Source organism: Hydractinia symbiolongicarpus, chromosome 13, assembly GCF_029227915.1.
Source record: "Hydractinia symbiolongicarpus strain clone_291-10 chromosome 13, HSymV2.1, whole genome shotgun sequence".
NCBI classification, from domain to species: domain Eukaryota; kingdom Metazoa; phylum Cnidaria; class Hydrozoa; order Anthoathecata; family Hydractiniidae; genus Hydractinia; species Hydractinia symbiolongicarpus.
The window spans coordinates 15,678,473-15,694,365 of record NC_079887.1 but is presented as its reverse complement, the minus strand read 5'-3'; the positions used below and the strand labels follow the sequence as shown (position 1 = coordinate 15,694,365).

Genomic DNA, 15,893 nt, shown 5'->3' with positions numbered 1-15,893 from the left:
AAATTTACAGTATGGCAAAATTTAACCGAACTGTTTTCGGCATGTTTTTGTCACCTTGCACCTATTACATCCTGTTACTGCGTAGCAATAAATTAAATTGCAGGTAATGTTTGTGCATAATTAATGTTAACACGAAAAATATCTCCAACGTCATTGGTAAGGAGAGACATAAATACAAAATTCCCAGGAGGTTCGGGTGAAAGAAAAAAGCAACAAATGTTTAACAAAAATATTCGACTTTTGAAGAGAATTTTAAACGTAGTCAAAACATGTATACGTATATGTAAACAACAATTTTTTGTCCGTCAGTGACATGCAAATACGATGTTATTTTTTATTTATTTCATTTATCAGACCGTTAAACATAGTAAATAATAAATACTAATATACACCAACTAAAGTAAAAAAGAAAAAAAACAACAGAAGAAAATATAACAAACAATTAAAAAAAAAGAAGGCAAAAACCCTGGAGACGAGGTTGGCTGAGCATGTACATGTGCAGAAATCTAATAGGTAAAGTCTTTTTGAAACTCTTACCGGACTGAGAAGCCTTCACTATGTCAGGTATAAAGAATTCTACTACCAAATAGTATCAAACTTGTATATGGCAATACCAGACTATTTGCTGCGCAAAATATAACGGATAGGTTTCGGAGGAAAAAAGACTGCATAAACCAGACCAACATGTTTATTAAAGTAGCTGGAGGTCAGCAATGAGATAGAAAGAGAAAAAGATGTGCATATTTGACATGGTTAGCCTCACAAATATCGAGGGATATCCCTGTCTAATTGGGCCATGGCTTAGATAGGAAGTCCTAGAATATTTGATGCTAATTTTGAGCTACGCACACCCAATTAGGATTCACGCTCTACCAGACAACTTCCTGCAACTTTCAACGGCGAACACAGTGTGCCATCTCCCCAATTACCCTCACATGGTTTGGGTTTATCCGGCGCTATAGTAACATTCACTCGCCTATAATGAATCGCTGTCAAGGGGAATTGAACCCGGTCTTCCGCACAAAGTGTTACAGTTATAACTACTGAGCTACGGCTAAAGGTTAAAAAGATGCGAACTGATTGTGGAACGCCAAAACAATTGATAGCCTCTCATTAAAACAGGAACAGATTTTAGTTCTTTGCAAACTTTTACTTTCTTTATAAGAGGTGACTTTTTTTATTGAAGCCATATGCAGCTAATTTCGAGTTCAAAAGGACATGATCTATGGAAGCAAATGCTTTTCATAAATCCATTAGAACAGTTCCCATTACCACAGTCATTTACAAATGTGTCGGAATAGCGCATGCTGGGTGCTATGCAGTTTGTAAGAGGCAAGCAAATTGTGTCTGCAAGTATCTGAATTATTCTCGTTGGAATTTGCCTACTGACTTTTTGTCTTTTGGAATTATCACTAAGTATCACAACTTCGTTAGGTTTAACAACAGGTAAAAAACAAAAATTTTCTCTCGTTTTTGAACGGATCTATAAAATACTAGGATAATCTGCATAGTGGGAATTAAGATCATTAATAAAAGATAACAAAGCAGTTTCATAAGAAACATAAATTTTCCAAAAGAAACAACCTAGGCTAACAAAATTCCTTATGTATATATATTAACGCTAAGTTAATTTGTTTGTTTTCTTTCTCGTTTTACTTCATTATTGGTCATCGTTATTAACTATAAAATTATCGTCACCTGTTTTATACTACAGGTAATTTGATAATTGTCTAATACTTTAAAAATGTTTTAATTATCTCCGCCTTTGATTGAAATTTCAACAAACTTTTTGATAAAAAGAACATGTCGTTCGATTTTGGAATCATCATCATCATTAGAATTATCACACTAAAGCCTCGCACAAAACGACGTATTTTTCTCATTCTGACAATGATTATACAAAACTATTAGACCCGAAGAATATTCATTGTACTCTGTACAGTGCGATGACTAATACTGATGTTATTATTAATATTGAGCCATTATTTATTTTGCGCATTTACAGTATATTTATTTTTAACACCTTGGTGTTCACATGTGAGTCATTTTCAAAAAGAAGTGCAATAGGTGTCGACAGCAAAATTTAAAAAATGAAGTTTTGTAGTTAGTCTAATTATTTGATTTACAGAAAGTTTAGGGTCTTTAAACTGATGCTTCGTAGTAAAAGATTTTCTTATTCATATATTTTAATCGAGTCCGGTTGTAACCTGCGTTGCGATGATGCAGTATGAAAAAAAAATGACGAGAAATAAGAAAGATGGCTAGTGCAGCTAAAATTGCGATTTTAAATATTTTGAGATTTTGTATATTTCTTCAGAGAATGACTTTTAAGATTTCATGCATAAATTGCAAGCGGTTTTCCCAAATTTGATGTGAACAAAGTATTCTGGAAATAAGAAATTGGACGAGAATTCTCCTACTGTTTATCTCGTACCACATATTTTCGACAAAGGTAAGAAGGAGTTAAAATGTAAACAGCCCGAAGGCTTGTAGAAAGGTTGATTCTTTTATTTCATTAAGTCTTGTCTATTAAAGCACAACTGTTTCTTTGACAAATCTTGCATTTCTGTTTCTGAAGATTTAAAAATCCACTTAGGGATGCAACACAACTAAAATATTGTTTAATTTCAATGAACGCACAACTTCTGGATAAATATATCCTTTGTTATTGTTGTAACTCGAAATATAAACAAACCGTTAACTTGAATTCTCTTATTTTGTTTTACTTTTTTACTTCATTGCGTTTTAACGTGATTATGGGTTATTTGACCGTTCATATTCTTTACATCACATTGTGTATTACACCTTATAGCTTACTCCAGTGACCATTATGATTTTGAGAGTAATGTTTCCTTTTTTCCCTTGACTACTTGTGACTTTTAGTTTTTTTATCTATGATATTGCTGCCTCCTTAAAGGGTTGACATAGTCAAAGCATGAGATATTTACGTCATTGGTACAGCAACAGCTTGATTTTGTTTTTTTACATTCTCTTATTAAAAACATAACGTCCGTAAAATTTCATTTAAAATTACATTTATTTCAATAATCAAGACAAGATTCTGTATATATATTATCCCGAAGTAACCATGTTCGTGCACAGCACAGGTGTCGGCTTATGAAAGTTGTATTTTTTAGTAAGTAATGAATAAAACTATAATTTTAATTTCTATTAAAAATAATTCAATCCCTGGGATGAGGTCTAAGAACAAGGACGGAAAAGTACGGGTAATACAAGTAAAGTTTACAAGGAGAACGTCGACGTGAGATCATTGCACGAAGACGATTACTTTTATTGTAATCGCGTCCTACTCCAGGATAAAAACCACCATACTATGCTTTTGAATTGATTATTTTACGATTTTTTTAAAGGTGATTTTCCCTTGATCCTCTCCGCTATTTGACACGGGACGTATTAAAAACCTTTGTTTATTTGAACTAACGTATTTTCTCTATTGAACAAAAATCTCTCATTTATTCGAATATTCAAAAGTATTTTCACGGTGCAGGAAGGAAAAATATCAGCAAGTTTTAAGGTAAGTATTTTTATTATTGTTTCTCTGCTGATCAAAATTAACTAATCAAATGTTATGATTATATTTTGGTAATACTTTATGTTAGTGTCTGTTGCAAAAACTTACTTTACTTTTAAGTTTCAGCCTGATTCTTGCTTCGTCATAGTTTGTTAATTTATTTCAAAACTTGTTAAGTTATGTCAAAGTTTATTAATTTATGTCAAAGTTTGATTCTTGGTGGTTAGAAGAAAAAATATGAAAATAATATTTTTATATTTTTATTAACTATTCAAAAAGAAATTTTTAAGACAGTTGCGAAGTTGATTCCCGAAATGCAAGTACACGATCCTGTAACGCGAAATGCAAGTACACGATCCTGTAACGCAAAATGCAAGTACACGATCCTGTAACGCGAAATGCAAATACACGATCCTGTAATGCGAAATGCAAGTACACGATCCTGTAATGCAAAAGGCAAGTACACGATCCTGTAGCGCAAAATGCAAGTACACGATCCTGTAACGCGAAATGCAAATACACGATCCTGTAACGTGAAATGCAAGTACACGATCCTGTAGCGCAAAATGCAAGTACACGATCCTGTAACGCGAAATGCAAATACACGATCCTGTAGCGCGAAATGCAAGTACACGATCCTGTAATGCAAAAGGCAAGTACACTATCCTGTAATGCGAAATGCAAGTACACGATCCTGTAACGCGAAATGCAAATACACGATCCTGTAACGTGAAATGCAAGTACACGATCCTGTAGCGCAAAATGCAAGTACACAATCCTGTAATGCGAAATGCAAGTACACGATCCTGTAATGCGAAATGCAAGTACACGATCCTGTAACGTGAAATGCAAGTACACGATCCTGTAGCGCAAAATGCAAGTACACGATCCTGTAACGCGAAATGCAAATACACGATCCTGTAGCGCGAAATGCAAGTACACGATCCTGTAATGCAAAAGGCAAGTACACTATCCTGTAATGCGAAATGCAAGTACACGATCCTGTAACGCGAAATGCAAATACACGATCCTGTAGCGCGAAATGCAAGTACATTTTAACAACAGGACTTATTTCTCCTGTCATTTATACCTTCATGAGAATAACTTTCCATTGGAATTAGCCTATGCTTGATCAAGTAAATATTTTTATATTTTTATTAACTATTGACAGCATTTCCCCTCTTTTTCTTAAGGATGTTAAATACACCTTATGTACGTCCTTGATGGTTGATAATAACTACAATTTTCTTCAACAACATTTTTTTAATGAAATAACGTTAATTTTACACTAAATTTCGTTATCTTTTTTTTTTGCAATATTCTTGTTTTATACTTCTTTTGCCAGAAGATCAACAATTTACTTATTTTCGCATGTTTCGGCATACTTCTTCATGGACTGAATGTTGTTTCGAAGAACGTTCAGCCGACCACCCTGGTTTGTTAGAAGGACGTCGGTATTGGTAAGTACATCTTTCAAATCCTAAAAAAGCAAAAAAAAAACATACAAATTATCAATCGTTTTCTTAAAATAGATTTGTGTTGATTAGTAAGAAAAATCTATGAATAACATTTGTTGAGTCGAGACATAGCATTAACACCACATTCGCATAATATTACACGATTTTTAAAACCTTTTTGTCCCTTAGGGTTGTGTTCAATAATACTTCTTGATAACTAATTTAGTGAAATTATGTTATCAAATTCGGCTAACCAAAATTCCAAGTAAATCTTACCCTTTTGATGTACAGAAGCGTTTTCTCTCCATCATCACTTTCATGTTTGGGAATGAAAGAACGCTTGTAACCTTTCATTGCATTCTGATGGATCAAATCTGTGAATTCCAGCACTGTTGATCCTTTCTCTGTTTTCAGCATATGGTTCAGTTGGTTTCGAAGAACGGATACTGCATACGAGTCCTGTTTATTCATCGCCTCTTCCGAACGCTTCGTGAAATCAGTTAACCCTAGAACGTAGTAGATACGTAGAATGATAAAAAGAGTGAAAATGACAATTAAATAACACGGCAGGTCTTGCCGTAGGAGGATTAATGCTGGCGTTTATCATGCAGAAATAGGAAAAAAATCATAATCCATCCTTTTTACTAGCGTAAAAACTCAATTAACGATGATTCAAACATTTTTTTTCATTATTTTTATGACTTTATCATCTACCTTTACTTGCTCTTTGGAAAAAAAAGAAAGTAAACATATCAGTCTGATTTCTTGCTAATTTAGTTTTAATACCTTGATCAAGTTTGTTGTACCAGAAATATGCATCTGCTCTTTCTTCATCTGTCAAATTCCGATGTCGTTCTACAACAGAAATGAAGACTGTTACACATTGTGTGATTGGTTGTTTATTGTGCAGAGATGAAAATTAATTTCGCTCACATAGTTACTATATTTTATTCGTTTAAATGTAACAGGATAGGTTAAACGCAAATTTATGCGTAATTTCCGAACCTTTACAAAAAGTTTCTAGTGAAAAGAAGAAACTTTTAACTGCAAATGACGTGATGGGTAGAACCACTGTTAAGAAAATCACTACCTAAGTCTTGAATATTTGTTTTTATTCTGTCAATTTTGCTTCTTTCTTCACGTACTGTGTCATTTAACATCTTCTTTTGCTGTGTAAGCGACTCAGCTGAAGTTATCAATCCGTCTGTAAGACCTTCGTAATTTTGGATAGCTCTCTTCATCCGTTCACACGGATTCATACTCGACTCTAAAGATATAAATTAAGATTTTGTAATATTATTATTTGAATGAATTTATAATCTACAGGAAGAGGAAAGAAATTGTTACCGAAATCAAGAATTGTTCTTTTTGATCCAGGAACCGTGTCATCCTTTAGCGGTAAAGATGTTCCAAGCAGTGTTATCTCTTGGGAGTTGAACCAAGGATGGGATTGAAATGCAGAAATAATCTCTTCCTCTGAAAATATTTTATGGTTATTTTTAAATAAAGCATTGTTTGTTTAAACCTAACATTACGGAGAGAAATGAAATCTTTGACAAGCAAACAAACAAACAAAGAAAACAACAACAGCAACAACAAATAAAAACAAATAAAAAGATTTTATTTAAAAAGTAAACAATGTATTTATACTTTATTTATTTACCTATAATAAAGTGATTTTTCGTTTCTGGCTGCTACAAAAATCTGAGGGAGTTGAGGCCTTTCTACAAGAGGGTTTGCAGTATATACTGTACTTACTTCTAGCATTGTGATCCGGCAAAGGCTCATTTGCAGCTCTGATATACTGCATTTCCTCCTTAGTCGGAACTTTTATGCGTTTTGGCAGCTTATTTATGTAAGCAATAGTCTCTGGACTTGGTATGGTACCCCTTTTCCTCCTCATTTCTTCATCGTATGTCTTTGCCGTTTCAGCACCTACCTTTTGGTTAAATGATATGCAAAATATACAAATCAGTGATATATCACAACAGAAAAAAAGGATCAGCATCGTTTAATTTTAGAACTCCGAGCTAACAAAATGACATTTTATTTTCGTTTAATATGAACAGTTTGTTGAACTAATTATTGATATAATTAACACTACCTACTAACAAATTGCTTCTAGAAAATATGAAGGCTGTAAGATGTAATATGTTAGGCCATTCAACATTTTTATAAATTTTTGTTTTTTAATTGTCTCTTTTTTTCTCTTTAAACAGCTGACCACTTTCTAGGTTATTGGCGTAGTTCTTGTTGAGCTTTAAATGGACTGCCACCTGTTAATAGATAGTATTCGTTTTTGTAGCAGTCAAAAATAATTGTCAAAGGCCTAATGATGTGAGCAGATTCCATGTCGATCACTAGTAATAATTAAAATAGAAAAAAGCACTAGTAGATAATTGCAAAAAAATCGTAAAATGGTTATATTCGACAAACATAACTGATTCGCGAAAATGATTTTTTTTTGATTTTTTTTGCATTAATTTGACAACTTCAAGTAGTGCTCGATCATATTCCTCCTGCTTGGTATGGTTTCAGTACATAATTACGAATTGCGTTAAAATATGGAAAAATCGTCCATTTGCATGCTTCAACAAGAAGTTAACGTGAGCGCTGCATGGAACTTTAATTTGCTTCCTCCCCTACAACTTTGGAATTCATGAAAATCTAGGATGTTTTGTAGTTTGGGTAATTAAAACAATTCTTCATGGTTCTTTAGAAATCTTGAGAACCTCCAATTAATTAGTACAGGTTGATTAGTAATACAAAAACATTAAAAACATTTCAAATCACCTCCTTCTTTGCGTCCTTTTCAGCACTTTCTAACTTCTTTTCAGCGTCATCTAAAGCCATTTTCTTCGATTCCGCCTCCTCCAGATTTTTTTCCGTCTTCGTGATACCTATGAATGTTTCCAGCATGAGAAAGGGACGGTTAAAAAAGTCAATGAACAATTGTGCGGAATGGTTGATAAACACTCTAATTTACAAGTTGTTAGGTCTTGAAAGCTTCATCTTTTTTTGCAGCGTGTTCCTTAACCTTAAAAAAATAGTGATAAATACATACCTTTTAATTCTGATGGAGAACCGTCGCCATCAGTTACTCTGCCAACTAACGATTTTATAAATCCTAAATTCAGACAAGCCTCACCGCTGCCTTCGACTTTTTTAGTAAAAATTGTAACGTCAATTTCGTAACCAACGCAAGCATTAAAATCTGAATCCATTTTTGCTCTAAGTATCAGCTTTCTAAAACATTAACGAATAACTAATTATCGATTAAAGCTTATGGAATCAGGCACGAAAGTTTGTAGGTTAAAACCTCACCTTAGTTCAAAAATATCAAGGGCTTTATCTGCTATCCATTTTAATCCCTTGATGGCGCCCTGTACAACTTTTCCAACGAAGTCTTTGAGCTTTTTTCCAAATTCTATAACTTCTTTAGCTAAATCAAGTATCCCCTGTACCATTGTTAGCAATCCCTTCGCTATGTCACCCAATGCAAGTGCAATCTAAGAATAAATCAATTAATTAAACTCTTTGTTGTATTTCTCGTCTTTAAGCAAAATTTTAATTGCAACTGCATTTCTTTTAGAAAGATTCATATTTGCGACAGTTTATTGAAAACTTAGAGACGTTCTAAGTTTGCAGGTCAACATTCAGTTTTGAAACGTTTTACCCGCCTGTATGTAAATAGCAAAGAACGTTGTTAAAAGTACATAAAAAGCGAAGGATAATAAAAAAAATTATTATGCAGAAAGAGTCAAGATAAAATAACGACGGCGAGGAAAATGTTAAATGAAAAGAAGAGTTAGAAAATCATTCAACCATTCACTTCATCTCTTGAACGAATGTCACCTAACCTTTAAAGCCGACCAGCTGCGTCTGCATAAGCAAAATAAAATTCGAAACGGGTTAGAAAATTGCCCCAGCAAGGAAGACATACCAGCGAATTCAGAAACGGTATTCCACAGTTAGTTAAAAAAACATAAAAGAAAGAATTACTTGTTGCCTTTATGTATTGTATAGAATCATAATATAAAATGTGTAAGATCATGTGGTTTCAAAGAATGGTAAGGAGATATAAGTGTTTGATAATTTTGCTGACGTCAACAAGGTCCCGCCAAAATACAAAATTTTTTTGGAAATTTGTATACCCGTCGCCTTCGTACAGATCTTAAAACGCTGATCAAGGAAATTTATCAAATCATGTACTTTTGACAAACAATTGCAGATATATTGAGCTCCAAGGGTTATTTTATGGTTCGACAACAATGGAATGGCTTTGTTAACTTAAGTTAACATCGCGACGGTTTACTTGTCGATTACCATTTGATACATGCGCTATTCGGCGACACCAAAAAAAAGGGACACGTCCACTTTGCCTGTTGCAGATACACGGGGCACACTTAGCCTACTAATTAGTACTAGCTGATAAAGAACGTGCAGAAATCCACTTAGGCAGAAGAACAATAAAAATTTAATCAGAAATTTATTTGCCTGTTTTTTTTCAATGTGTACAGCTTAAAAAGGCGATCAAGATAATATATAGGATCGTGAACTTTCAACCAACGATTAAGGAGATATAAGGGTTTAAAAATATTGCTGACGTCAGCAAAGACAAACCAATGTACAAATTTTTAATTTTTTTTTAATTGTTTAACTGTTGGCTCTTTTTTGCAGAGCAAAAAAAATTATAGAATCGTGTACTTTTGACGATTGGTTGAAGAGATGCCGGGGTTTAAAAATATTTCAAAGACGTCATCGGAACGAGTGGTATGGTCAAGCTTTGGAAAACTTACCCAATTAGGTCCTCGGTGGCCCCTATTTACCCCCGCGGAAGGTGAAGTCAGTTATTTCCAGCCGTTTTTAAGATATAACGCCTTAAACATAAAAGTGCAATGCTGTGGCTTCGCTAATTTAAAAAAGGTTTTGACGTCAGTATAAATACATTGGCATCGTGCCGTAATATTTAGGCAGTTAACAAATACGACGTACTTTATTCGGTGGCTTAAAAGAAAAATAAACACATCCACTATGACTGCACACGCACTTTTTATTAATATACTACTCGATAAGGCATGTGGAAAAATCCACTTAGCGATCAAAAAAGGTTTTTTAGGGGCTTTTTTCGCGTCAGTAGTGCATATAGAAAAAAAGAAATTGAGAAAATTAGTTTTTCCGTTGCCTTTCTTTAATACTGCTGAGGAAAATGTATAGGATCATGTGTTATTGACAAACGGTTAAGAAGAAGATATAAAGGTTTAAAAATGTTGCTGACGGCAAAAAAGTCCCTACCAAAGTGCAAAAAAGTTTCTCTAGAATTTTGTATACTTATTGCCTTCCACGTTAGATCTTGAAACGCTGATCAAGAAAATGTATAAGATGATGTACTTTTGACAAACGGTTGGAAAGATATTGAGATTTAAAGGGGTTTTTATGACGTCGTCAACCCGTCCATTCCGAAACAGATTGGGGGACCTCGGTTTGGGAAATTTACCCCAATTGGTCCTAGGTGGTCCCTAGTTACCCACGCAGTGAAAAATGACTGATGTCACCATCTGGCTTCCAAGTTATAAAGTCTCAAAGTTTAAGTGCACTGTAATGGCTGCAATGTTAATATAATTTCCTTTTTTGGTAAATTACAGAACAATTTTATAGGTGATGTTTTATAGACTTTATTGAAGAAAATTATGAAAAATATAATCGACTTTGCAAAAGTGATAGACACACGGAAGCTCCGTATTACGTCTTCATCACGTACCTTGAGTCCGATTTGCTCCACCCACACAAGAAATTTTTTCCACAACTTGTTTATTTCGCATCCAGCCAAACAGAAGATATCATCAATCATTCTGAAACAGCTGTTCCAATAAAGACATCCAACCCAATGACCCCAAAACCTCCAGCATTTTGAGTTCCAATCCAAAAATCCAAAGCACACTATAAACATAAGGACATATTCCATTAAGGAAAATACACTGGGCGACTGTCCTGATGAATGACTTTAAACATGTGTTGTTGAAACATTACGTCTATTTTTTTTTTATAATTATGAAACACGTTAATACGAAAATAAAGACGAGAATTATAGGTTATCTCAACTCGTATTTACTTGAGGTATGAATTATAGTGTTTTTAGGATTTACCACTTTTTTTTATGGTATTTTTCAAAAACAATGCATTATTTTTTAACATTCTTTTTCAAGGTCTCCAAAGCAAATTATATAACAGTAAAAATTAAAACTTTGTTTTGATAAGAAAGTAGAGACAACAGGACGGTCTATTTTTGTATCTATCTATACTAAATAAGATAACTAAGACCTCTAAAAAGGTTTTATATCCATTGTTACTGCTTTAACTGGCTATCTAGAATTTAGAAGAAAATAGTTAGCTTGCTAGGTCCAAGGAGGTTTAAATTTTTTTTTACCAAATATTTGATCGAGCCAGGTAAGTGCTTATATAGAATAAAGTTTGGCTATCAAATACTATTTAGCTATGTCTCTGTCGTTTTTATTTGGGTGTCCATTGTCTAAATTGCTTATAATTCTTTTCTCGCCAAAAGTTCGATTTACTTGAGTTACTCAAGACAAACATCATTAGCTCGCTTTGTTACTCCGCAATGTTCAAAGCAAAACTTTTGAATTTTTTACCGTGGCCGAGATTTTCCAGTAGACAAGTTAATCCGTGGAACGAAAAAAAATTATCCGCTTACTAGAGTGTCGGCTAATTGTTTTGCACGTTTTAGAGAGGCTTCTGTAAGGGTCGGATCGTGGTATTATAAGTGCAATCACTTTCTATCCATTAAAATTAGAGGAGTCCGACATGTGGAATTGAATTTTTAGTGTTCCAAAATCCCTTGAAACAAATTGCATAACAGCTGATAAAATTATCGTACCTGTCAGTAGTAGTTCAAAAATTGGTGCCTATTCCTGTACCCTATAGGGTAAACAAGCTATCTTTTTCAGATCAACTTTTATTTGAGTCAAAAAAGCGATTTTTTGCGACTTTAACAAAAGCAGCCATGTATTCGCCTTCAAAGACCTTGGTAAGATATCCAGGTTCTACTCGGTGGTTCTACAAGTGGTAAAACCGCAAGAGTTTTCCTGTTGTTATTTTTTTAAAGATCCTGAACATTGGCAAATGTTGTTTTTGGCTATTTCTTGTAGTTGCAAAATAACCAGAATCAAAGCCAGGGTAAACAACGTTAAAAATATGGTACTGGCATGTTTGCATTGCAGAAATCTAAGGTCTAAGGTCGGGGAAATCGGGAAAAGAAGGTATGCTGATGTCTTCTAAGACTGCTATCGTTAATTATGATTTTGGATCTGACAAAATAATTTGGTTCCTAAATCCGTTTGCATATTACGTATGTCTTTTTTAGAAGCAGTCTTATAATTGCTTGTGATACGTCGTGTCATATTTCAACAATATTGAAACTATTTAAAGCATACCTTTAGGACATTTCTGTCTGCAATCTGTCTGCATTTCTCTCTTCTTTTGTTCGAGTTCAGCCTGTCTCGCCCTTAATTTATCCTGCCATGCTGTGACATCACCCCTCCAGCTGGCAACGTTTCCTTTGGCTAAATCAACTTTGCTTTGAGCGGCAGCAAAAGCTTTATTTGTGTTATTAAAAGCTGTCTCCGCTTTCTTTCCTATTCTGTCGCAGAATTCAATTATTGCTTTTCTGAGTTTTTTAATAAATTCACTCGTTTTAACTTCCACGACAATCTAAAAAATATCAAAATTTTGCACGAATCTAAGATAAATTTTCATAATTTGATTTAAATCTACAATGAAAAAAAATCGTATCTTCGTTTTTTGCTGAAACCTCTGTTTACATAAATATCTTGAGGACCACATGAGATTGTATAGTTAGGTTGTTTCGAATAAATTGAGGAAAACAAACTGATTTAAATATTTCAAGAAACTAAACTGGAAGCGTATATGTTAAGAGTATATGCTAATTACGAATAATGATAATTATTTTAAAGGCTGGAAGGAATATTTGATGTTAAAGTAATTTCATTGTGAAAGCATGCATCCATGCTGGTAAAAAAACGGATAAACAGTGTAAAATAATTATCCCTCAGTAATTCTAGCTTCACATTACTTTGTTCTCACATCTTATACGTTCTCAAAATATATATTTATTTTTTGATAAAATCTTAGCCACAGCGTTCTTACGAACTAGGTTCTTATAAAAAAAGGTGTAAGAATGAGAAGGCTAATATAGGAAGAACTACCTGTTCAACTAGCATGAATTGGAAATGTACTTACTGAAAAACTTAGAGTGTCTATGCTTCCATACGATGCTCTTAGATGTATTGATGCTTCAAAAATTCCAGGCCACATTACACCGCTAACTTTGAATTCGAGTTCTGTATCACTGACCAGTATCTTTATTTCACCGTATATTCCCAAAACCTCAGCATATCCTTCTATATGTACTTCAAAAACGTCCTATTTCGAATTAAATGTGACAAAATATAGTAACCTCGTTTCCAGAACATTTTGCCTTGTTGATGAAGTTGCCGTAATAATTAGGGGGCACAACGATGTTGAAATTATAGTAATGAACAACAATTAAGGAGAGGGATGCGGAAAACTATTTCAAAGATTCCTTTCCATTCGACTGCAGTTTCCTGCTATAGCGCAATTTGTTTTAGTTATTTTTATAGCTTTTTTGCTAGATCATGTGTACTTGAAAAAAACTTATTCTATGCAGGAGCGCATGCAAATACAAAAATAACAAAAAAGGGAGCTACATACAGCCCCCCAGTAGATTAAGACATACACAGTAACTTTGTCCTCCCCCTAATTATGTTGGAGTATTCACTCAGCTTCTACTGAGCGCACACGTAATAACAAAGTCCTTCACTCTTTAACTAGTTGCATGTATAATAAAATTATAGTAATTTCTACATACCCCGCCTGCTTTAATTACGCAAATCGGACCATTTTCGCTATCTTCTGAATTTCGTTGCACCTTGATGAGTCCGCCTACCCAATTAAGCGGTGCCATCCGGACATCAATATCAAAGCCTTCAGGACCAACAAGTATATGACCCCAAACTTCGATATCAAAAATTTTAATCTTTCCTTTTAAGAAAAAACCAGCTTGAACTTCCAAATTGATAATTGGTATACTTTTTGCTAAATAAATAAGCAAACAGTGTCCGCAGACTCATGTCCATGACTGGACTTGACTTTTGATCCGCATGTAATTAAGCGCTGAACTTTTGTGACTTTTTTTATAGTTTTTATTTCATTTTCAGGGGGGGGGAGTGTGTTTAATTTCTCAGACGGGGGTAGCTTTATACAAATTTAAAAAATATTGACATGCATGTTTGAATGTTGGTTATTAAATTACTTATATGACATGCGTGTTCGTTAAGGTAGTTACTAAGGTGTTGCTAAGGAAATATATGGGAACTGGGGATGAATTATAGACAAGATTGAAGGAATTAACGACCCAGAGAATGGCATCCTTTGTTATTCCAAGGACGTTAATGTATTGTATTCCTAACCTCGAACATATTTAAATGCAATATTTAAACATGTACCAATGACACAAACTACAATAATAACTTCGTCAAAATTTTTTTTACATATAATAAATTTTTTGTATATCCACCAACAATCCAGGCTCTAGCAGTAGTGCTTAAGAAGTTGTGAAATTGGGAAGATGGCCTATTTTAGGCATGTGTGACGTCATTTGTGATCCCTATGAAGACATCAAGTTAGCATAAAGTAACCTATTCCAACTGACGGCACATGCATCCCCTCTCCACCAATACATATATTTTTGAACAATTTTTATTACTTTTACTATTGTTTTGAAGCATAAATTAGGAAAAACTGACACAAATACGTTATTTACTTATCTTAGGTGAATTTTTTGTCACTAATTTATTGACATCTGTTATCATCTGTTATCATACACCATTCTCTGCTTAACTTCCTTTTTTCCATGGCAGCACTGGTTGATTAGGGTATATTAATCCTTCTGGCAATCTGATCTAAACTGTGTTATTTAGTTTAAAACTCAAACTCTCCTTCCGTCCTTATTACCTTTTGCCAACCCTTTTCTCAGTCTACCTATGGTCTTTGTCCTAGTCTCTACACTTCCTTACCCAATTTTCCTTCTCCTTTCTTTCCAAGCATTTCAACTAACTCAATATTCTCACCTGATAAACATCTCTAATGCTACGAGCAGCCAGCCTGATTTTTAGCTTATCTTTACTCTTTTTCTTTCTCAAACTGGTCCTACTGACTACCGTACAACATAACACTTCTCACACAGGCTTCGTACAACCTACCTTTTACCTGAATCGAGAAGCATCAACTAGTCAACAAAGAAAGTAATTTTTAGAACTTTTTCCAAGCAGAACTTATTCTGTAAGTAACACTTTTTTCCAACAATCCCTACAGTGCACAACATATCAGTCAGGTAACAGAAGTTTTTAACTAATTAACTTAACTTTAAATTCCTAACGAGCTGTTGTTCCTTGCCATAATCATATAATCAATCATACATACAAACTAAATGTCAGCTCTTTAAACTTTCTGCAGTACCAATAAACTTTGCATGTACCCGGTGCTTACAAGTCTTAAAGAAAATGAGTCATTACCAACCACTCTAAACTTTCAGCTACAAGGTCACACTTGTCTTCAATGCTACTAATTATGATTTTAGACGTTACTGCATTAACTCTTAACTCTGTCTCTTCTACTTTTTACTTTCACTTCTCTCACATTTTTTAATTAATCCTTTCATCGATTCCCCTATGCCAATCTAGTTAATCCAGTTCTGAACTTTATCCACAAAAACAAACGACTTAGTTTAGAAACGTGATGTACATTTACGCTAAATTCATCGCTGCGTGTTAATCTTGACACGACTT

The 15,893-nt window shown here is 33.9% G+C and overlaps 2 protein-coding genes across 2 annotated transcripts in view; both read right to left on the bottom strand.

Annotated features, from left to right (window-relative positions):
- Positions 1-15,893, bottom strand: part of LOC130624246 (LIM domain kinase 1-like) — a 101,933-nt gene that overhangs the window by 27,553 nt on the left and 58,487 nt on the right. The gene's annotated exons all lie outside the window — the stretch shown is intronic.
- LOC130624247 (uncharacterized) lies at positions 4,619-14,176 on the bottom strand. The gene is made up of 13 exons (XM_057439821.1): positions 13,916-14,176; positions 13,267-13,449; positions 12,441-12,717; positions 10,751-10,929; positions 8,314-8,498; positions 8,054-8,235; positions 7,783-7,889; positions 6,748-6,928; positions 6,337-6,465; positions 6,080-6,256; positions 5,776-5,844; positions 5,266-5,495; positions 4,619-5,012 (listed from the first exon to the last, which is right to left on the bottom strand). Exons 1-13 carry the CDS (start codon positions 14,009-14,011, stop codon positions 4,890-4,892), a joined length of 2,118 nt encoding a protein of 705 aa, XP_057295804.1. The 5' UTR covers positions 14,012-14,176; the 3' UTR covers positions 4,619-4,889.